Here is a 22362-nt window from a genome sequence, read left to right as displayed (position 1 = left end):
GATCAGGCCACAAAAGAAAAACAAAACACACAAAAAACCTTAACCCCCGTCATCCATAATTTTGATGCTGTATGGTCAAAATAAGCTCAGCCCATTAGCCCACCTGATGATTCATTAGCCAAAGGATTGGAGCAATTGCAAAAATAAAATAAAAAACAATGTAAACCAACATTTTAGAATATAATATAATTTCCAAATAATAAAGTGGCTCTGTAAATAATTGAAAACAAACTGAATGATGTGTATAGTGTTACTAAACCTGTATGGCAGCAAATGCAGCCATCACAAGATGCATGATGTCAAACCAATGTTCAGAGAATTTAGGGTGAAGCTATTGGGCATGGTGGAGGTGCCTCCATGTCCTTTAATGTCTTATTAAAGGTTTGTTAGGATTATTTTCAGCCATTGATGCTTCAGTTTAGACGAAAGAGTGAAAAAATAGCTCAAAATGGCCGCAGCAGCAAACAAGTGTAGGAGTACTTCTTCGTACTTCGGGGTTATGGTGGACCACTAGCCAAACAGTGAATGAGTTACGCTTGTAGCCCACATAAATAACATCATGACAGCACTTACGCAAAATGTTTGATTGACAACCAAGTAGCCAATCCACTTTCAACAGTAGCCAAGTGGATTGGTTAATAAGTGCAAGAATGCCATCTATCAATTAATTAATTTTAGATGAATCTGGAGACTTAATCCTGAGTGTTTCAGGATTCAAAGCAGATCGACATCAGCACTTTCTGTTTTGTCTAAGGGTGACGGATCAGGCTGGTTGTGTAAAACTTATCCCTCTCAGGCTCAAATTAAGTTGTAGTTGCAGGAAAAATCAGATATTTGGAGAAAATGATCATATGGGGTAGTAATATACAATTCAGATTTTTTTTTTGAGAGAGACCTTCACATGCAATGAATTCTGGGATGTTGCAGATTTGCAGCAGTTGTAAATTAACACTGAAGATTGAATCTGATATTAACGTAAACTTTATTTGAATGTCACAAACAAGAAATTACTAAAACAAAATTTGAAAAAAAAACTTTTTCTCCACCAACATCTGAAAACCTCTTGAGAAGGCCGTTTCTGTTAAACTGTTGCTCAAAATATAGGCAAACTAGTAGATAAAGCATGTAGCATCCATTTGTACCTGTTTGGGCACATGTTGCGAATCCACAACATTGAAATCGAGATGGCTCTGGTGAAAAACCCAGAGGAGATAAAATCTACTAATTGGCATGTGTCATATCTATACACATTCATTATTCATCTTATGTAATATTGATTTCAAAATAATGGAAATTGGTAGTGATACTTACATGAAATTGGTGCTTAGAAAATCTGTTTCAGTGACACCAAGGACTCAGCCATGTTGAAAGTGAGTCAGCAGTGCTATCTGGTGAGCTGGAGAGAAACTGTTTTTTGCAAATGCACAACTAAGTCCTTCTGTTGAACTTCTGAGTAACAAAAGCTCTTAAAATATGCATGTGGAGTAATTAGCTAAGTAGGATTTAGCCTGTTGCAAATCTGCAACATCTGCCTGGAGAGGGTTAAAAGTAAACCTTACACACAAAAAAAATATATATATTGGTGGTGGCTTAAGCATACTGTGGGCTGTTCAGATGGAACTTTCAAGACATTCTTCGGCTGTAACAACACAGCTGAACTACAGTGACATGTTTAATGATGAAAATAAATCTCAGCTCCCAATGGGAACCAATCCTGGTTTTTAAAAGCTTGGAACAAAAGCAAAATAACTCTCAAATAAATCTTTACAGCCCATTAATTGGAATCGCCTTCTGACTGCAGCTGTATTTAACATCTTATTTTAACTGCTGTCAATGCATCCCTTCAGACCTAAAGGGAGTAAAAGCTGCAGCTTAGAAATCTGTGCTGGAACAAATGCCATAACAGTATAATTATCTCTCACGGTGAGTTGAATTAGAAATATTTTAGTGCAGCAATTACTCTCTGGTGTTTAGGAACCCCTGCTGCACAGATCTTTGTGTGATCTGACAGGAGGAACCGGGAGCCGAGCTTGATGTTTAAGCAGCCTGTCAAAGTAAATGGCAGGTCCAGAAATGTAAAACAAACTCTGCTTCTGACTTAACATCACTCAGCTCTACAGCGTGGACTCTTGCTCTCTGTTTTCTACAGTGTGACGGAACGGACCTGACCCCAAAGATCCAGGAGCTGAAGTTTCAGTGCATCGTGTTCTTAAACATTCCCAGGTAGGTCAGGAACAAATACAATAAACAATGTTTATGATTTAAAATTTTCTGTCGCGCATGGCTTTAGAATTTACATCCACGCCCAAATGTAGCTGACATTATGTTTTTGTTTTGGATTATTACCACACAGGATCTCACTGTTACATATTAATGATGGCGAAAAACAAATAAAACACAAAGAAATTCAATAATATGTGATTATTAAAAAATAAAAGATTGCTTCATTCTACTTCTGTAGTATTGGTTAAAAACAATTTTTTTGTAAAATAAAAGTTGAATTATATGATCATTTAAATAAACAAAATCAACTAATCAGCAGCTAATAAATAAAATAATGGGCCAGGAATCAAAAATAAATCCATAACTGCTGCAACAAGGGATTATAAAGTAAATAAATGAATAAATACTTTACTTTATTTTGTATACTAACATTTCAGAAATATACTTTTTATTATTTTTGTATTGTTTTGCATTTTTTTATTTATTTATTAGAACATTAAACTAATAAATACATGTGTTTTTATTTAACGTTTGTATTATATAAATCTTATCATTTGATGTTTAGGCTGTTCTTATGTGTTGAATACAGATTTTAATGCAGCTTTAACAGAAAATCATTTGTTTTTAGTAAATTGCTTTTAGTTTTGTTATCTAATGTATTTATCTGTAGTTTAAATTATAAAGCTTTAAGAAATGTTTAGTTAATATATGAACCTTTTGTTGATGGGAACCGTTGACCTGGACGCATCGTGAAATAATGGCATATTAAAAAATGTTTCTTGTTTTTTTAAGCAGAGAAACATATTTATTAATAACATATACACCAAAAGTTCAAGACTTATTCATTTCTTTCCCTATTTTTCATTAGAGAAATTCAATTCAGTTTATTTAAGTGGCACCAATTTACAACACATGTCATCTCAAGGCACTTTACCGAAAAAAATACTGTCAGAATGGTTAGAAAAACCAGTTGATTGCATCGACTCACTGATTCGTCAGCAGTGCCTCACACCAAGCATGCTTTTAGCGACAGTGGAGAGGAAAAACTCCCTTTTAACAGGAAGAACCCTCCAGCAGAACCAGGCTCAGTGTGAGCGGCCATCTGCTGATGCCGACTGGTGTTCAAGGAGACAGAAGCAGATATAGAAAAAGAAGCATAGATACAAAAGGTAGCTGTCAACCAGCTACACAGGCGGCCCCGTCCAGGAAACACACAGCCAGGCAGACGAGCTCCAAGCCAGAGATTACATGGTTAAAACTTTCTAAATTCGTTTTTCTCCACTTGATTGCAGAGACCTCTTTAAACAAAATGATGAAGCACTTTAAATCACGATGAAGTGGGCTCTGCTAATTGGGTTCAGAGCTTTGACTTCTTCTGCTATTGTTGGAGAGGATTCTTGTTCTCAGAAGAAGGCAGATGGGCGTCCACTCTGACGGCTTTATTACTGAGGATACATGAAGTACCTTCTGATAGGCTGGTAAAACATCTGCTCCGGTTTGATGGTTTTAAATGTCGGGGGTTGCAGGTACTGTGCTGGCACCATGCCGTGGGGAAACACCGGTGACCATCGAGACTTTGAACCACAGCGCCATGATGACGGCTGCATTGAGGTTATCGGATTTACGATGGCGTCACTGGTGAGGAAAACAGAGACAGAGCTGCATATTTAAAACAGCTGATTGAGATAAACATTTGATTTTTATTGAGCCATCAGCATGCGGATTAAACCTTTTTTTCATCGACTAGGCGGCGCTACAGGTTGGCGGTCATGGTGAGCGGCTTCACCAGTGCAGAGAAGTCATCCTCACCACCTACAAGACTGTCCCTGTTCAGGTAAAACCAGCAGACAGCCTCTGAATAAGGGATGGATGAGGGTACATCTGATGTCTGAGGTGGACTAATAGGTGTCACCATTGTCATGAAGATACTTTGCTTCATCTGAGATACAGTCTGTTTATCAAAGGATTGAAGAACAAAGTCTGTTAAGTTTGGTGATCTTAGGAGCAGCAGTGGATGCTTACGTTTTCCAAGAATACTGTGCTTTATGACAATATGAATTAAATGATAAACTGGAAATCTGCTGCTGACATCTAATCTTTTCAGATAATCTATAACAGATGAGGTCTGTTGAAGTTTTTAAACATTTAGAGTCCATGAGGTTTTATTTATTTGACCATTAGCCTCAGAAGTCTCATATGTGGCTCCTTTTCTTAAAGGAAGAGGAGCCACATGTGTTTTTTCAGGACGGTTTTTCTAAAACACACCTATGTATGTAAATTTATTGCATAACGAATCTCCATTTACTTTTTTTTTTATATAATTGTAACACAAACCTATTTAACAAATGTTGCATAATTATTAATTGAATATAGCTTATTTATTTAAAGTTAGATTTATGTATTCGGAATTATTAAACTATCCATACTCAAAATTAATACTAATTAGTGTATTGATTTCAAATACATAACGTTTATTTAAATGACTTAATATTTACAGTTACGTTTATGAAATTTAATCAATAAACTTTGTGTTTTATTATCACAGAATACATAAACCTGATTATTAAGTATTTCAAATGAATAAGTTGCTCTATTATGCAAATAAATTAAGCTGTATTATGCAAATAAATATGGATTATGTAAAGTTTATCTGATAGGTTTGTGTTAAAATCATCTAAAAGAAAAGTAAACAGGAATTATGTCATAAATGTACATAAATCTCAAACATTGGGTGATATATATCTGTCAGTGCACAGACTGCTCCAGATTCACACAGAAAATTGTGTTAGCATTCAGAATGAACACTTTTGTAGCTTCTATTCCTCCTTCTCGCTCCTTTCTTCACTCTATTTAGCTGAAAACTATTGTCAACAACACCCCACTGTTGTCTTTGAGCTGCAACATTTATTTATTTATTTACCTATTTAATCAGGACAGAGCACATTAATGAACAATCTTATACTTCTGTACAGATTGTAAATAAGCCAGATTATAGCATAGTTGCTAATTTACATCTGTCGTCCTGAGTCAGGAAGACAAAACAATACAAGATCACATAATACAATATCCGTCAAAAAACACATAGACACACGTTCAGACAATGACATTACAAGAATAAAATTAGTGAGTGCATGACTGGGAACCTTTAAGAAACTGGGAAGTTGCTTTTTAAATGTGCAGTAAGTGGGACATTCCCTGATGTTTGTTGGGAGGCTGTTCCAGAAGTGACCCCCTCTGACTGATAGAACGGTTTGTCCAAAGGTTGTTTGAAACATCTCAGGCATTAAAATATACTGTAAAAATCAGAAGTAGTTAGAGTCCAACCAGCTGCACAAATGTGATGCTGGCGGGAAGTTACTTTATATGCAATATTTGAGCAGAAAAATAAGATCTTAATTGCAATATTACCCTCTGATATTATGGCGACGATTGTAATTCATATAATTCGATTCAATTCAATTTATTTATATAGCGCCAAATTCACAACACGTCATCTCAAGGCACTTTACAGTTCAACCAGATCATACAGTCAGATTGATTCAAAGTTTTCTATCTAAGGAAAACCAGTTGATTGCATCGACTCATTTACTCAAATACAATTCCTCACACTAAGCATGCTAGTAGCGACAGTGGAGAGGAAAAACTCCCCTTTAACTGGAAGAAACTTCCAGCAGAACCAGGCACAGTGTGAGCGGCCATCTGCTGAGGCCGACTGTTGGTTCAAGGAGACAGAATCAGAGATACAAAAAGCAGCTGTAAAGGCGGCCCTGTCCAGGAAACACACAGCCAGGCAAACAAGCTCTGAGCCAGCTCCCATGCCAGAGGATGAAGAGAGCACATCCAGCCAGTCAGGGTCAGAGAAACAGGACCACACAAGAAAACAGCCCCATCTCCAGCATCTATAAACAAGGGTGTTGATGGAAGCAGCACAGCTGATGTTTCTCTCCAGGATGGAGTCACAGCCAAACAGGAACAGACGAGGCAAAGCTACTCTGAGGAAAAGCAGAGAGAGCAGAACGTTAGAGATTGAACTAACAGATTCTGCAGAATAGGAGAATAGAGATAGAATGAATCAGAATGATGAAATAGGGGTCCCTATGTCCTCCAAAAGTCTAAACCTATAGCAGCGTAACTATAGAGATAGCTGAGATACTGTGCGTCTCTAATTTAAATATTATGGAGGATTTTAAAGCAGAAGAACTTGAAGGCAAACTAATATTGTTTCTGCGTTCTCTGTCTGTCTCTCTTTTCTTCCCTCTGTGTCTGCAGGTTGACGGTGAGCCGTGCAGACTGGCTCCATCCACTCTGCGCATCTCTCTGCGAAACCAGGCCAACATGGTCCAGAAGAGCAAGAGACGCACCTCTGTGCCCCTACTCAACGAGTGAGTCACTCACTCACTCACACACACACAGATACAGATGGATGAACTAGTCCAGCCCTGTGAGTCACTCAATCTGTTTAGTGAGCTGACATTGACTCCTCTCAACGTCTCTCTTCAGATCTCCAGATTTGTCCTCAATCAAAGGGACATGAGCTTTAATAAATGAGATCTTCACATGTCTGGTGTTTTCTTTTACGGCTGAGGAGACATTTGTTGGTTTATTTCCAGGATGAAGGGCTGTGTTTAACACCCTCGTCCCTTTAGCAGCTCTGTCTCTATTTAGTTTATAAATGTGAGTCTATTCTCTGCTTTTTAAAAGTCTGTATGTGCTAGAAACAACAACGCAGACTAGCTTCTTGTAGTATTTAGTGCTATGGAACTGTGCTATCAATGTTTGTCGACTTACCTTTTGGGATTTTTTTCCATCTTTCCCTCCTCCGTTCCATCCTTCTCTTTTTTTCTCCATCCTTCCAACACACTTAACCACTTTTTTTCTTTTCCTTTTCCCTTTGTCTTCTCTCTTCACCGCCATTCGTCTGTCCTTTCTCCCGCGTTTGTGGTGTTTGTGTGCGTGTGTGCGGCCGTAGTATTCAGAAGGTGTGTGCAGCTGATCTGCGCCGCCTCTCTGCTCCCCCCGACTCCTTCTCTGTGTAAGTACCTCTAACCCCTGTTCTGTCGCTGGACGCTCCTGTGTCTCTGTGCACGTCGGAGCAAATGAAACGATGGCGTCATGTTTTATCTGTCAGGTTTGATCTATATTTGAAATCACCTCAGCCTTTTCAGCTGTACTATTTTGTGCAAGTCTTAAATCACCCAAAACGTCACACTGTGTTTTGCTAGTTAAATGTTTTTGGTTTTTTTTTATAAATTGTACTGATGTTAAAGGAATAGTACACCCAAAACATGATTAGCCTTCATTTTCTACTCACCCCCATGCTGAACAACACTCTGGAGTACTTTTTTGATATCTCAAATGCATCTGGAGATCTGGGAGGCTTCTTGCTGTCTGCTGACATTCAAATAATGGAGGTCTATGGTGCCCGAGGCAGAAAGGTCCATAAAAGTCCACAAAAAACGTGTCAATAATCCTCCATACTGCTCGTCCAATGTATTCCAAGTGTCCTGAGTGGGTAGCATCCAGAATTTACTGGAAACGAAGTCATTTAGAATGTTTTTAGAGCATAAACAGTAGCGTATAGGATTTCCTAAAAGCGTGTTCACGAGTCTACGGAAACCGCGGCAGACCAAACTAGACGAAAGTGCGCATTCAGCTCGGCAAAGAACTCATGCTCTTCCTCAACACTGAAGTCCTCAGACATTTTTCTTTCGTTGTTTCTTTCTTTGCACAGGTAAACAGCACATTTCTTCTTCTACGCTTGCATTATCGGCAGAGCAGACGCTGAATGCGCACTTTCATCTGGTTTGGTCTGCCGCGGTTTCCGTAGACTCGTGAACGCGCTTTTAGGAAATCCACTACTGTTTATGCTCTAAAAACATTCTAAATGACAATAAAATAGAAAATTAAGGCTAATCATGTTTTGGGTGTACTATTCCTTTAAGATGCAGAACAAAAACAAAATTCAAGTTTCTGAAATTAGGATTAACTTTCACCTGCAATCGAATCTTGAACAAGGGGACTAAATTAGGACTAGGACTATAATCTCTTCTAAACACTGATGATTTTATTTTTTGAGTCTGAACAGCAAAACCAAGGAACAGATTTCTATTAAAAGCTGATTAGGAGCATTTATTTTAGGAAATAAACTGTTTTAAAAGAGCCACAAATCGTTTTTTTTTAACCTAAGTCACCTCAAATAATGCAGCTTGGTGGAAAAAAAAAAGCAGAACTTTTTCAGTCATTTAAAGAAAACCTTAAAGTAGAAGATCGACTGAACCCCTGTGTGTTTTCTGAATTATATTTCATATTCCTCAGACCAAACAGCCCACAGTCAAGTGAAATATCTCCATTTCACCTTTTCGATTTTATGCATTCTCAACACAACCTGGGAAATCTCAGGCTCCATTGTTTTCTCGATGCAAAAACGCAGCAGATTCTGGGTGATTGGTCTGTTTTGGATTCATTAAAAGAGACTTAAGCTGTTTAGTCATCAGGATAAAAAAAGATTCAGGATAAAAAAAAAATGTAGCAATGATGCACTAGGCCAAACTTAACACAGAAATACTGAAACTATAGAATATGATATTACTCACGTGTTTTTATATAAAATAATCTGTTTTCCAAATATAAGAAAACTTGAAAACCTTATATAAATCCACTAAAAATATATATTTTTTGCAATGATTCCAATTCATAAAAAATGCTGCTTGTGTTTTTATGTATTTGCCCAAAACTTGTAAGAATAACCCTTAATAAAAAGCTGACTAATGAGGTTCCAAAAATGTCTACCTTTTCCCTGTTCTCATCTTATATACATTTAAACTGCATTTTTATTTGTCTTATTAAAGGATTTTATTTCTCTTTCTAAAAGGATCAAAATGTTTTAAGACTAAAGAAATCTTTTGTAATAAAAAGGGAAACATTTAGCTTTAGAGTTCCTAAAAACTCTGATATTTAAATCAGGAGCAACAAAATCACAAGTAAGTCTGATAGGAAGGTTTGCATTGGAAAAATGATCTAGAAATAAGTACAAATTATTAAAATAGGTGTATTTACTCTTAATTTGAGAAGGTAAATAAGGTAGTTTGCCAATGGAATGAGCATTTTTACTCTTAAAATAAGATAATTAGATAAAATGCACTTGAAATAAGACAATGCAATTGTGTTTTCATGTTTTAAGGGTAAATTGTCTTGTTCCATTGGCAAAATGTCTCGTTTTACCTCCTTAATCCAAGAACAAATGCACTTATTTTAAGAAAAAAATTACTTATCTAGATTTCGATTTTTTCCAGTGTGCACATTTTAAAAGAAAGGCTATTTCTTGTTTCAAATATTGGTCATTCTCTGCTGTGCTGTGTTGCCTGTAAGTGTTTGTTGTGTCCAGTTACTGTGGTTTATGTGAGGAGGTGTATGGCGCATGCTGACGTCTTCTCAGTCTGCTTCTGCCTCATGTCTCGGTCTTTTTCTGCTGTCGTCCCTTAAACTTTACTGTGAGCTCTGCTTTTGTTATATCTCCCCTAAATGTGATGTCTGTGCCCTATCCTTACAAAAATCCTTTATAATCAGAGAGAAACAAAGGTCGGGTTATTTTCTTCTTTTTAAAGGTAAGCTGAGGTGCTGTGGTTAGTTCGGGATGTTTTTGTTTTCATTCCTGCATCTTTTGAAGCATCTGGCTCTGTTTTACCTAAAAAAGTTTTGGGCTACTCAGATTAATGCTGCAGAAGAACACCAGAGCTCAGATCTGGTTTTGTTTGCAAAAGGCTTAATGGCCTTCAGTTTGTAAGTGAGTGTTTAGTTAAAACATTTTAAGGCCCTGAATAAGAGTAAAACCAAACAGCAGGAATTAAATGTTGCATAATGTGTCGCTGAAGTTCAGATTTAGTCGTGAAACGTGGGTCTACAAGTGTCTGTGCGTGCATGTGTGCATATATACAAACCAGAGTTTTCAAACCCCTGGAATTTATGTTACAACCACCAACTTCATAGTGTTTTATTGGAATTTTAGGAACACAAAGTAGATGCGAAGAGGAAGGGAGATAATCCATGATTTTCAATGTTTTTTTACAAGAAATAATCTGAAAAATGTGGCGTGCATTTTTCTTCCTATTCATCCAAAAGGTCACAGTCCACTAATACGGGCTGTTGAGTCCGTTGTTTTCCTCTGAAGACCAGGAAGCACAGTACAGAGCTCAGAGAGAGATAGGAAGACATCTAAAGCAGGATTTAGCCTCAAAGCTTTGAACGCCTCTCAGAACGCTGTTTAAAACATCCCTGAAAGGAACGTTCTGTAGAAGACATATTGAAGGCAGCAATCAGATCAAATTTGCACAAAATTCTAAAGTTTCACCCTCCTGAAAAGCACGCTGTTACAGCAGGGATCCAACAAACTGGATTTCTAAAATAAGCAAAGGATTTAGACCATTGAATTATCCTTTTTTTTACTTGGTTGCATCAAATCTTTGCTATTTGTTCATCTTATTTGTCGTATTTGGTTTAGAGACACTAAAGAATAATAATTCAAGCTTCACAAACTACAATTATTAGAGATTTTTTTAACCTCTAGACCCTTTTTTTCAGGTTTAACAGGACCAAAGGTTTCTTACCGGGGTTCTACTTCAGTTTATGAAAAATAATTTATTTCTTAGATATTAAAATTTAGAAATAACTTTTTAAAATCTGCTTAGATAGTCAAAGTATGTTTATCCAGATAACAAAAAATCTTGCAGCAGAATTTGAGGCTATCTTTGTTTCATAAGCTGCACAAAACCTCATTATGCTACTGCATGAATAGCTTGTTCATAAATGTCCAAGATGAGATTGAAGCTGACAAACAATCCAGGAGTCTGCAAATGTCTGAAATACTAAAAAGAAACCAAGTAATAGAAAAGTAACCGTGCAAACTACGAACCATAAACGTGTCTGATGATGTAAAACATTTGAGTGGGGAAAAAAATGCAAAAGAAAAAAATATCCAGAGAATAAATACTTTATTACTGCACTTTGTGTTCAACACAATTAAGATTTTATTATATTTTAATTTCAATAATAGATGTGAAAGAAAATGAAACGATTTTCTCTTCTTCACAAACTGAATCAATTAGTTGAAGTTTTTGGTTGCAACGTAACAAAATCAGAAAATGTTCTGGGGGTGTGAACACTTTTGTAAGAGACTTTGTCCTTACCTGTGTGTGCTGGAGCATGTCTGATCCGTGGGCGTGCACGTACATGCACTGGCCTGTTCTTCCCTTGCAGTCCTCACGCGGTTCCAGATCGTTTGCGTCTCCGAGTCAATCGGATCAGCCTGCAGGAATACGACCGGCTGCAGTACGACAAGGAGCGGCTGCGAGACATCTGTAAGGCTCTCTGTTTCCTGATTATTAGGATGCCAATATAACTTTATAAAAACCTTTTGCCATTAAGAGAAAATATGTATTTACTCAATATATGTGTGTCTCCCAGCTATCCCAGTTGGCATTGTGGTTGTTAGGGGCGACTGTGACCTGGAGACCTGCAGACTTTACATCGACAGATTGCAAGAGGCAAGTTTTTATCTTTGTCATCACCATCTGCACATCGCCGCTCTGATTTCTCTCTTCTGTCACTTGCTCTTCATTCTTATTGCATGATCCTGGTTATTTATAACCGGGTTGGTGATCTCAGAGCCGCTTATTAAGCTGTTTGTTTCATTTGGCAAAAGCTTCTTTGACTTTAACGTGTGCAAGTTTGTCTTTTTCCTCCCATCCAATTTCTTCGGCTGCTTGTTAACCTTCAAACCTGTCTGCTGTGCCTGATAGGATTTACACCAGGCGCCATCTACTGGCCACAGAGTGCACTACCAGGTACATGACTTGGAAAGGGACAGGATTAGGGAACGTTTTTAGCAGATTTGGACTTTGGTCACAGATTTATTTGGACTAAAGGCTGAAATGACTGTGATTTGGATAATGTACATCCATAACGAGGGATTAGATCTTGGTGCCTGAGATGCTGCACTGTAGATGAATACAGAGTTTCTGATCCGTCTGAAAAAGATTAGATTAATTATTTTTACAGATCTGGATAAGTATGGACAAAGAAAACCAGAGTCTGTATTTACAGATTTTATTCCCTGTTCTATCGTCTAAATAATGTGACCTTTCATCCTTTTCGTTTTATTGTCTCATTAATTCATTCCTTTCTTCCTTATGTCCCTCCATCTGCTCTCACCTTCTTCCTTGTTTTGTTCCCTTTTAGTGCTGCCTTCCTCCCTTACATGTACCCTTTCCCCTAATGTCTCCTTTCCATCATTGGGGCCTTTGTTGTGATCTATGTTTGTTTCTTTTTTGGCTTCCTTGTTCCCTTCCTTCCTTCCTTCCTTCTTTTTTTTTTTCTTCCAACTTCTTGTGTTTAATATATTTCAAAATAAAGGTGAAGAAATGGTTGAACTTTAAAGCTGAGACTGAGAATATTTTGCATTTTTTACATGACAAATCTGTGAATCCAGTATAAATCAGTGTGTGTGAATGGGTGAATGACTAAAAGTAGTGTAAACCACTTTGATTAAGTCTTCCGGCTTGAAACAGCGCTATATAAGTACAGGCCATTTACCATAAAGTTTTGCTGTTTAAGTCCTTAATAATATTTTTAAAAAAATATTTCAGTTTACTAATATTTTTTTCTTTAACCTGCAGGATGAAAACAGAAGTGTCTCATTAACAGGTTCAACCAGTAGACTGTCTCCTAACTGGAGCTTCCTGGATTGTGAGTTTCTCCACTAATTTACTTGAAACATTAAAAAATCTAGTTATGGAACAATGGAGTAGCATATGGAAAATAATCTAATCTCAAAAGTGAAGCATAGCAGAGGACATCTAATGCGATGGACCTGTTTTGAATTGAATCACTAACTCTGGAATTTTAAATGTAATCCTTGTTTTTTTCAGGTATAAATTAAACGTAACACATGTTCGCCCTAATCACTGGCTCTGTTCGAAAACCTGGGCTGCATCCTCCAAGGACGCGGTCTACCTAGACTGGATCCTTCGAAGTCCTTGAAAATAAGGAGACCGGAAGAGTTTTGGCTGTAAATTCGACCAGGTCCACCCTTCGGCGGGTTTTACCGCCGTATGCTCTGTTGCTTAGCAACCGTGAACGTTGACACACAAAGCAGGAAAAGAATGAATACAGAAGTTTTCAAAACTGTTTATTTATTTCTTTTTTATTATGAAGTGAACAAAGACTACACTCACAAGAATCCAGAGTGGAATAAAGGTTCCAACCACCAGGAGCATGAACTAATAAAATCAAATGTAATGATAGAAACCTTAGTCAATTAAATAACATGCTGCTGTCATTTTGCACATCTCTGATGCTGCTGCTATTTTCTAATATCCATTACTGTAAAAATGTCCATAGCTGCATATTGGTTATTTATTCCCCAGTTTTATATTGTTAAAACACTTTACAGTATTTTATTGTTTATATTTTAACTCTTCCCTATTATGTTATTCTTAGACATTTTTCTAAGGTCCACATTTGTGTGACCATTTTCAATAATCTTTCTGCTGCTGTAAATTTTTCCATTGTGGGAAAATAAAGGGATTTTCTATTCTATTCTATAAAAGGGGTAGAAATATATAAGTAAATCTAAACAATATATTTATAAAAAATATATCTGCAAAATCTCTAATATTCAACAACAAAAAATACGAAGTTAAGCATATTGTGCAAAACAGCAATAAAAAGATAAAAATCCTATCAGATTTATAGTCCCCACCCTGCAAATATATTAGAATCTGTCCTTAAATTACAGCCAAACCCATTTACACAGTAACAGATAAAAACCTTTAGATAAACCAAACATTACCGCCACATATCTGACTCTATAACCATTAAAACAACAACAATTTTTCATTAATCTCAGACGGAACTATTCACTGACTTGTATTATATTAAACTGAACTTCCAATTTTCACCACTGTTCGGCACCAAGTAACCTTTACTCTGATCACGGCTTGCTTGGTCTCGCAATGAATCCTGGGATATCCAAGAATACCGAGGATACATCGGACCCATCCTTCAAATCGGGCAAAAAGAAGGACGCATTTTAAGGCCGCATAACAAGGACTCTTGGAATCCGACCAGACCTCGGCGCCGCGCTATGACGTAATCGGTCTTCAAATCCGGTCTTCTAAGGATGCGTCCTAGGTTTTCGAACAGAGCCAGCATATAGTGTTTACGTAATTTTTTTATCAGTGTCCAAACATCTAGTGGATTAAAAAGAAGTGGACATGAAATTTCCCACAATGCACCTTGAAAAGTAGTGATCATCCATGGTCCTTCGACCAGCAGATATATACCGGAATGCTTTGCACAGAAAGCTCTCTGCGCAAAGCATTATGGGATTTGTTGTCACAGCCACGAAATTTAACAAAGATGGCGCAGGGATGTGGAATCACGTGACCAACGGGGAGCTTAAAGTAGTGCTCTTCTGTCCGTATGGTCAGTTAACTGAGTTCACTATATAGTCCCTGCTATATATGGCAGATTGAGGGATTTAGGGGTTAGGGCGGGCGATCGGACACAGCCCATGTTTCAAAATGTATTAATTTTGCTGCAGCACTAAATCGTTATCATTAGAGACGACTTTAATTGTGGATTATGCTATAAATAATAAGTTAAAACCTACTTTATGTGGGTCTATAATTTACAGAAAGAAAAGAAACTAGACCTATAAGTGAAATCTAGTTTTATTCATTTAGGTTTTAATTATATCTTTATCCATATCTTCTCATTTCAGCGACATCAGCTGACCGCTTCTATCGAATAGACAAGGCTCAGGTAAATGAGGACAGTCAGACTTCACTAAGCCTGATGCATCCAGCTTCAGTTTTCTTATATCTCATTTTGTTTTCTGCAGGAGCATCTTCACTTTGTGACAGAAATATGTCAGGATGAGGTCTTCATCCTGGACCACGAGGGTCCGTTAGTGAGCCAGGGGTCATCAGCTGGGATGCCTGATCTGGTGGTGGAGCCTGCTACTGGGTAAGGATGGAAGTTTTACAATGGCAAGAAGATAAGAAACAATATGAATCTCACCCAATGGAAGATTTTAGTAGACTTATGATTTCAAAGCAGGGTTTTCATAATTAAGCTGTAAACAAGAACTCTGTGTGGTGTTTTAATGCATGATTCAGTAATTAAAACCTGAACAACAGTTTTGCAGAAGGAGGGGTGTAAAAATAGGTGCATTTACCCATATACACCACTAGATGTCACTAGATGACCAATTGATGTTGGTACTCTGAATAATCCAAGAACAGTGTAGAGAAGAGCACCACGAAAGTCCCTCAAATTTGTAATTTATTTAATGAAGTGCTATTAGATCCACTTTTTTAGGCTTAGGTGTCTGATCCACTCATAGGTTTAGCCCTGAGGGGAAAGCGTAAACCAAAGATATTACTGTAGATTTAGCTATTAAATTAAGTCCACAGACCGCAGGAACCATTGTGACTTCTTTTTTGGTGTGTTTAACAAACTTTACAAAGTGTATTGGCAAAAATACAGACGATCAGGTCAAAATATATAACACTGTTTAAACATCTCTACATCAGTCGGGGTTGTTAATGTAAAAAAGCTTGAAATTAGAGTAGAAATGAAAACTTGCCTTATGTTTTGAAGTAAAAAAATAATAAAAAAAGATTGAAACACTTGTCCAAATTAACCAACTTCTGGTGTTATGGTATTTACTGTAAAAGTTGCATCATCTTGTGGATCTCAATAGGGATGTTTTTATGGTGTAGCAGTCTAAGTCTGCATCTGCGACACCGGAGATCCGTTTTGAATACATTTTACATTTGAGCTCCTAGATCTGGAAATAATATCTAAACTTTTCCATAATTTTTAGATCGTGATGAGTTTAAATAAAAACGTAAAATAAGGATGCATCGATTGCAGGTTTCTGGGTGATTACCGATTAAAAACCCTTACATGTTGATTCTGATTTTGATTTTATCAATTGCGATTAGATCACAAGAACAACAATATTTAAATCTTCATCACACCTGAAACAATACAAACCTCTCAAATAACTGCTTATAAATATAAATCCAGGTTTATAGCAATGACAGTGAGGGATTTTCAGATCTTTGCAGAAGTTGATAAGATCAGGATCACATCTAAATATCGACTTCCAACATTAAGGATATGCATGTCGATCAACCGGCCAGCTGATCTATCCTTGCACCCCCAGTTTTCAGACTCAATCAGTCCATTCATCCGTGTGACAGTTTAAAGCCCAACTACTGCAGAAATGTCCCCAATAGGTTCAGGGTTACTTTCTGTGTTATGCTTGAAAAAAAGAAAAGAATATCTGAGAAATATACTAGATATTTGTTTTATTTTTCAGGAATCTTAATATTAAATGTTTTTTCTATGTGTTATGGTTATTATAAATGGTTATAGTTTGTTATTATAGACACAAACATGTGGTGCCCTGTATTCCACGCTTTATTCTTTAGAAGGATAATTTTGTGTTCTCAGTTAGAGCTCAATCATTGTTGGGCCATCAAAATAATCCTCTAATGAAGCCCCAGGATCCAAAGCTCCATCTTGCTCCGGAGTTTTTCTTTCTGATCTTTAAATTATTCTTAAGTCTGTCCTCATTTTAAAGCCAGTTTATTAACATGGTGCCAACATCCCACCTCTTTTTGGCATCAGGTTGATTTGGACATTTGCTGAGTGTCTCCCTTCATGGTTTCTCTGAGCATGCCACATTAGATAGAGACCTGTAATGATCTCAGGAAGTTGGACCCAGGATTCGAGGCGAGACAGGCAGTGGGAAAGTTCAAAGCGTGAGAGAATACAGGTCAGTGACTGGATGTGGAGCTGAATACGAATTGGAGCCAAGTCACTGACCTGATTCAAAGTTCAGTCCGTTCGCGGAGAACACAGTTGAATCCAGGAGGGAGGTGAGACCGCAGTTGCGACGGGCGACGCCCCCAGAGTTCCTAGAGAGCGAGCAGAGCGGACGCCTGCCGACGCCAGGTAGTAACCGAGTCCAGAAGGGAAATCCAAGGCCGAAGTCAGAAGACAGTTATAGGTTCAGAAGCCGGTAGAATCCAGGATCAGATGCGACAAACAGAGCAGACAGGGGCAAGGCAAAACTTGAGATCCTCAGGGCAGAAACTGGTCAAGATGAGGAAAAAAGAACAGACTAAAGATTGCTAGGAAATGTCTCACAAAAACACTGGAATAACCTGGCGCTGATGGGAGGCAAACACACAACCTATATAGTAGAGAAACCAGGTGGAAATGATCGCCGATAATCAGAACCAATTAGACAGGGAAGCAAGGAGCAAAGGGGAAAACCAAAACATCACGGCCAAGATCATAACAGAAACCCTGAATTTGCTGGAGTGTCAAATAGGATTAAACACATGGTTGTCATGGTGATGGAATAACAACCACTCTGGAATGATCGTCTCTTCCTGCTTGGCAAAGTGTCATAAAACTGTCTTTTTCCTCTCTCTCTCTCTTCACAGAGCTCCCCTGACATCTGAAGAACAAGGTAACCAATCAGAGATTCATCTGATTTAAACGGGTTGAATCCAGTTCAGAATAGCATAGAGAAAAGTTTTGTTGAAATGCTTTAGCTTCTGATGAGTAAAGAGCATTTCGTTGGAAAGTCCTGGTTTAGACTATGATAGCATAAGTTACACAGCAGCCAGCATAGCTTCATAGTTTAATACATCAGTGCGTAATGTAAGGAGTCACAATCTGGGTTATTGATGCTGGGAAAAACACAATCACTACCTTTCAAGAAAAGGAGAAGAAAAACACAATATATAACTTTATCATCTAAATAAGGGTAACAGGTTACATATCTACGGAAGAGGATTAGGGCCACTGAAGAAAAAAAAGTTAACTGATTTTTACATTTTATTTCAGTTTAATATGGGAAAAAAGTCAGAATTCTGAAATTTTTCTCAGAATTCTGACTTTAATCTCTGAATTCTGGCTTTTTTCTCAGAATTCTCACTTTTTTCTCAGAATTCTGACTTTTTTCTCCGACTTCTCACTTTTTTCTCTGAATTCTCACTTTTTTCTCAGAATTCTGACTTTTTTCTCCGAATTCTCACTTTTTTCTCCGATTTCGGACTTTTTTCTCAGAATTCTCACTTTTTTCTCAGAATTCTCACTTATTTCTCAGAATTCTCACTTTTTTCTCAGAATTCTCACTTTAATTTTAGAATTCTCACTTTTTTCTCAGAATTCTCACTTTTTTCTCAGGATTCTCACTTTAATCTTAGAATTCTGACTTTTTTCCATAGCCATGTCTGTTTTAGAGACTAGCTCTCTTGTTTTAATGACCTTCTGCTTTAACCATAGCCATGTCTGTTTTAGAGACTAGCTCTCTTGTTTTAATGACCTTCTTGTTTTAATGACCTTCTGCTCCTCTATTAATGAGGGGACCCCTCGGGCACATAAAAAGTTGCCTAATTCCGTCATTTTCACCAATGTGTCACTGGCCCTCTCAAACAACTCACATCTATGTCAGTGAAGCTGAGTGCTCCCACATCTCTTCCTTCATGGTGCCCATCTACATTAAGATTCAAAATTTGACTTTTCTCCCATGTTAAACTGAAATAAAATTTAAAAATCAGTTAACTTTTTTTTTTCCAGTAGCCATAATCCTCTTCCATACATATCTGTGTATAAAAAATAGGATTTTAAAAAATGCACCCAAATGTAGTAAACAGATTTATCACAAGCTAAAGTTGAACTTTATTTATTTTTCATCAACTCATCATATGCAGATGACTGATAGCCTGCAGCCGTAATCATGATTCAACTAATGGAACAGAATGATTTAAGGTTCTGGAACGATCATGATGACTATACCTCAAACCAGCATCCAAGCATTGCCTTTTTATAATAAAAAATATCTAATTCTGCACCTATTCTACCTGTGGCACTGTGGAAGTACCTGGGTAAAGTCCTCTGACATGTCTGGGCTTGTCAGGATTTAAAAGAGGAAAATAATGGGGCAAAGTTGAAATGTTTACAGTCAGGAATTCCCTGAACAATTTAGCCTTCCAAACAACGCCGCTAACCTTCTTTTTCTGTCACTTTCAGTTTCACTTCATAAAGATTGTTGAGTATATTTGCACAAAAATAGTCGGTCCCTTTACCATCCGAGGGGTAACTTGAATTTTATTATACAATTACCAGCATGCAAAGGATGTGATTGTGTAACATCTGTAAAACAAGGCCAGTTTGTTATGTTCCTCTTCTAGAAAAACATGCTTATCAGTGCAAGAAGCAAACAATGGGAGGTTGATTTATAAGATTGGAAGACAAAAGGGTTAGATCTGTTAGAACTTTTTAAACCAGGAGGAAGACAAGCCTAAAGATGTCTAGAGCGTCTTTAGATTCTGCCAGATTCTTTGTTTGGACATGCAAATGTTTTTTTCTATGTGTAGTGATATCCCTGTATGTGTTTTGTTGCAGCTCTTCTCACTGCTGCCTCTACTGGGGATCTTTTACTGGTATGTTGGGGGAAAAAAGCAACACTGATGTCAATAGATTTACAGGAAATCTAACCAGTTTAGCCTGTTTGTGTATTCCATTTTGATATTTATCTCTTCGCTGAATAAGTTAAACTACCAGTGCGAATCATCTCCTAATTACAGTCAGCTGACTCATTTCGTTGGTTTTCGGGTGTTTCTGGCTTAGTAATTCGCAGTTCTATTCACCTTCTCATAACACAAAAATTCTCAGCCAGTTAACAATAGATGACATCCAAAGAGCGGATGATGCCCAGACCATTGAAATTTTAAGCGGGGGATGCTATCCAGACACATAAGTTCCTAAATGTTAGGGTGCCACTGTTTTTTTGAGAGCTGTAGTATCATTGGAGCGACAATAGGAGGAGAGGAACTGTGCTAGCGTGGCGTGTAAATGGGGAAATTGAGTCAATCATTTAAATGTCCTTATTTAGTCATTAAAACCAAGTCTGACTGCCTCATTGTTCTGAATAATAGATTTTATTCATGACATAAACTTTTTTATAACTTTATAATCTAAAGTGGACTATGAATTATTGTTTTATAGAAATAGAGGCCATGGATGCAGAAATCAAGACAACTTTAGTCTCTAAATGTAAATGATTTATAGAAATGAGCAGTTCTCTACAGCTCTGGGGTCTTATTTATAAAACATTTCATAAGATCATACTAAAATCCCGATTTATGAAATGCAGCACATGACAACAAACAATTTTCCTTTATAGAAGACAGCTGTACCCCAAGAGTTTGCTTCATGTTCAGTCCTCCACACTTACATATTCAACCATAAGTGGAGCAAGCAAAGCACCATGCCGTTGGTTTCAATTACCCTTCAGAGTCGGGGTGTAAATCACATCCATTATAGCGATTCGATTCAGTATCGATTTCCTGACCCAATGATTTGCTTATTTTCGATACCCAAGAATACAACACGATACGATTCGATTAATTATTGTTTTTTTTACTTACAGGCTAGACAATTTTTTCTAATTCTAAATAAATCAATGAAAGCTCTATTAATGTTTTGAATTTTATTTGAGAAAATACAGCAAACAAAAGAAGTAGCAAAGTCGTACTTCACCTAGACCACTGAAACTCATGGACTGAAAAATAATAATGCCCCTGTTTTATAGATTCTGAAAGCATCAAAAAATACTGCAACGCATAAGTGCAACAGCAGATTAAGTAACAAAAATAGGCCTATACTACACCGCAGCACGGGTGTCAGAGTTACATCATAAATGGATAAAAATAGATTGGAGGAAAAAATAACATGAGTCGATACTCTTGCTGACGTGTCGATGCATCGGATCGTCGGCTGTTGGATCGATGCATCGATACAAAACGATTATTATTTACACCCCTACTTCAGTCTGATTGGGACTAATAAGATTATTAACAAGTGGATTTGGGAAGATAGTTAAAAAAAAGTCTTTATAATGTTAAAAAATTCCAGGGGAATTAGCTCTATAAGCAGTTTCTCAGGGACCCCACAGTGGTAAACAGCTTAAAAAAAAAAAAAGAGGCTAAAATCTGGGAAAGAAGCACACATAGCGATTTATTATGGGTCATTATTCTGCTTCATTATCTTACTATATTTACATGCTTCCTAATCTTTCATCATTTTGGATATTTAATAAACAGATTAAATCACAAAGCGTCATCCATTTTCTTCCATATCAACCATGATGTCTACCTATAATTCATAAACATATTTTATATTGTGTATCTTCTGATTGTTCACTATTTACTATTGCTAGAGTTTGGTTGTGAAATCTGAAATATTTATCAGAGAAAATATCACAAGTCACTAAAAACCTGTTGTGGTTTTTCTTTTCCCAGCTGACTGATAGCGTACGTCGAGGAGTCAGTTTGTTAGTAAGAGACTCTAGAGGTTGCTCCGCGCTGCATCTTGCAGCCCAGAAGGGCCACAGAGATCTGGTCAGCTTCATACTGCAACAAGGTGAGCAACTGGACAGTATGCTAAAACACGGGATTAGCATGTAGCTGTAACAGGAAGGACACCTGATAATGTGTTACAAGCTCTGCTCTCAGTACTCACCATTTTCCTGTTGATTTCTGACCATCCTATGAAAAGCCAGCCGCCACACGTATCAGATCTGCAGCATGTTTGCTAATGAACTACTGAATGTTTATTTGGATGGATATTTGGAAACATTCAAAAAAAATAGTGAAATAAAGTTAAGTATTGATGATGTAGAATTAGAATTAGTTGATGAAATAAAATTTTGAGGTGTCATTTTAGATGATAAAATTAGTTGGATGAGACATATACAGCACGTCCGGTCACAGCTGCCCAGATGTTTGGTTATAAATAAAGCCCGGCACCTTCTAACCAAACAAGCTTTACACACATCATACTGCTCATTGTTTCAGCCCTATCTAACCTATTGTGTTGAAGTATGGGGTCACACTAACAAAACAAACATTCAACCATTGATTATTATGCAAAAGAAAGCAATACGAGTAACGAATAACAAACACTATAGAGATCACACTCACTGTTTATTCCTTGATTCAAGAATTCTCAAATTTGCAGATTTGATCAATTTCAGAGCTGCTAAAATACTTT

General features: G+C 37.2%; 1 protein-coding gene across 8 annotated transcripts in view; it reads left to right on the top strand.

The window, feature by feature from the left end:
* The window catches only part of dgki (diacylglycerol kinase, iota), a 103825-nt gene that overhangs the window by 77971 nt on the left and 3492 nt on the right, over positions 1-22362 (top strand). For 3 of the 8 annotated variants that reach the window (XM_038300204.1, XM_038300203.1, XM_038300206.1), the window contains exons 18-31: positions 2150-2223; positions 3750-3861; positions 3971-4057; positions 6493-6605; positions 7193-7255; positions 11476-11576; positions 11683-11762; positions 12018-12062; positions 12894-12963; positions 15002-15042; positions 15122-15246; positions 17745-17770; positions 19714-19751; positions 21612-21732. In XM_038300204.1, the coding sequence (XP_038156132.1) occupies positions 2150-2223; positions 3750-3861; positions 3971-4057; positions 6493-6605; positions 7193-7255; positions 11476-11576; positions 11683-11762; positions 12018-12062; positions 12894-12963; positions 15002-15042; positions 15122-15246; positions 17745-17770; positions 19714-19751; positions 21612-21732 (1096 nt within the window). The remainder of the gene's footprint in view (positions 1-2149; positions 2224-3749; positions 3862-3970; positions 4058-6492; positions 6606-7192; positions 7256-11475; positions 11577-11682; positions 11763-12017; positions 12063-12893; positions 12964-15001; positions 15043-15121; positions 15247-17744; positions 17771-19713; positions 19752-21611; positions 21733-22362) is intronic. The other 5 variants (XM_038300207.1, XM_038300210.1, XM_038300209.1 and 2 more) reach the window with 3 other exon arrangements.

Source organism: Cyprinodon tularosa, unplaced genomic scaffold, assembly GCF_016077235.1.
Source record: "Cyprinodon tularosa strain WSP-4 unplaced genomic scaffold, ASM1607723v1 ctg442, whole genome shotgun sequence".
In the NCBI taxonomy this organism is placed as follows: Eukaryota; Metazoa; Chordata; class Actinopteri; order Cyprinodontiformes; family Cyprinodontidae; genus Cyprinodon; species Cyprinodon tularosa.
Note: the sequence above shows the minus strand (reverse complement) of the source record. Positions and strands in the feature narration are given on the sequence as shown.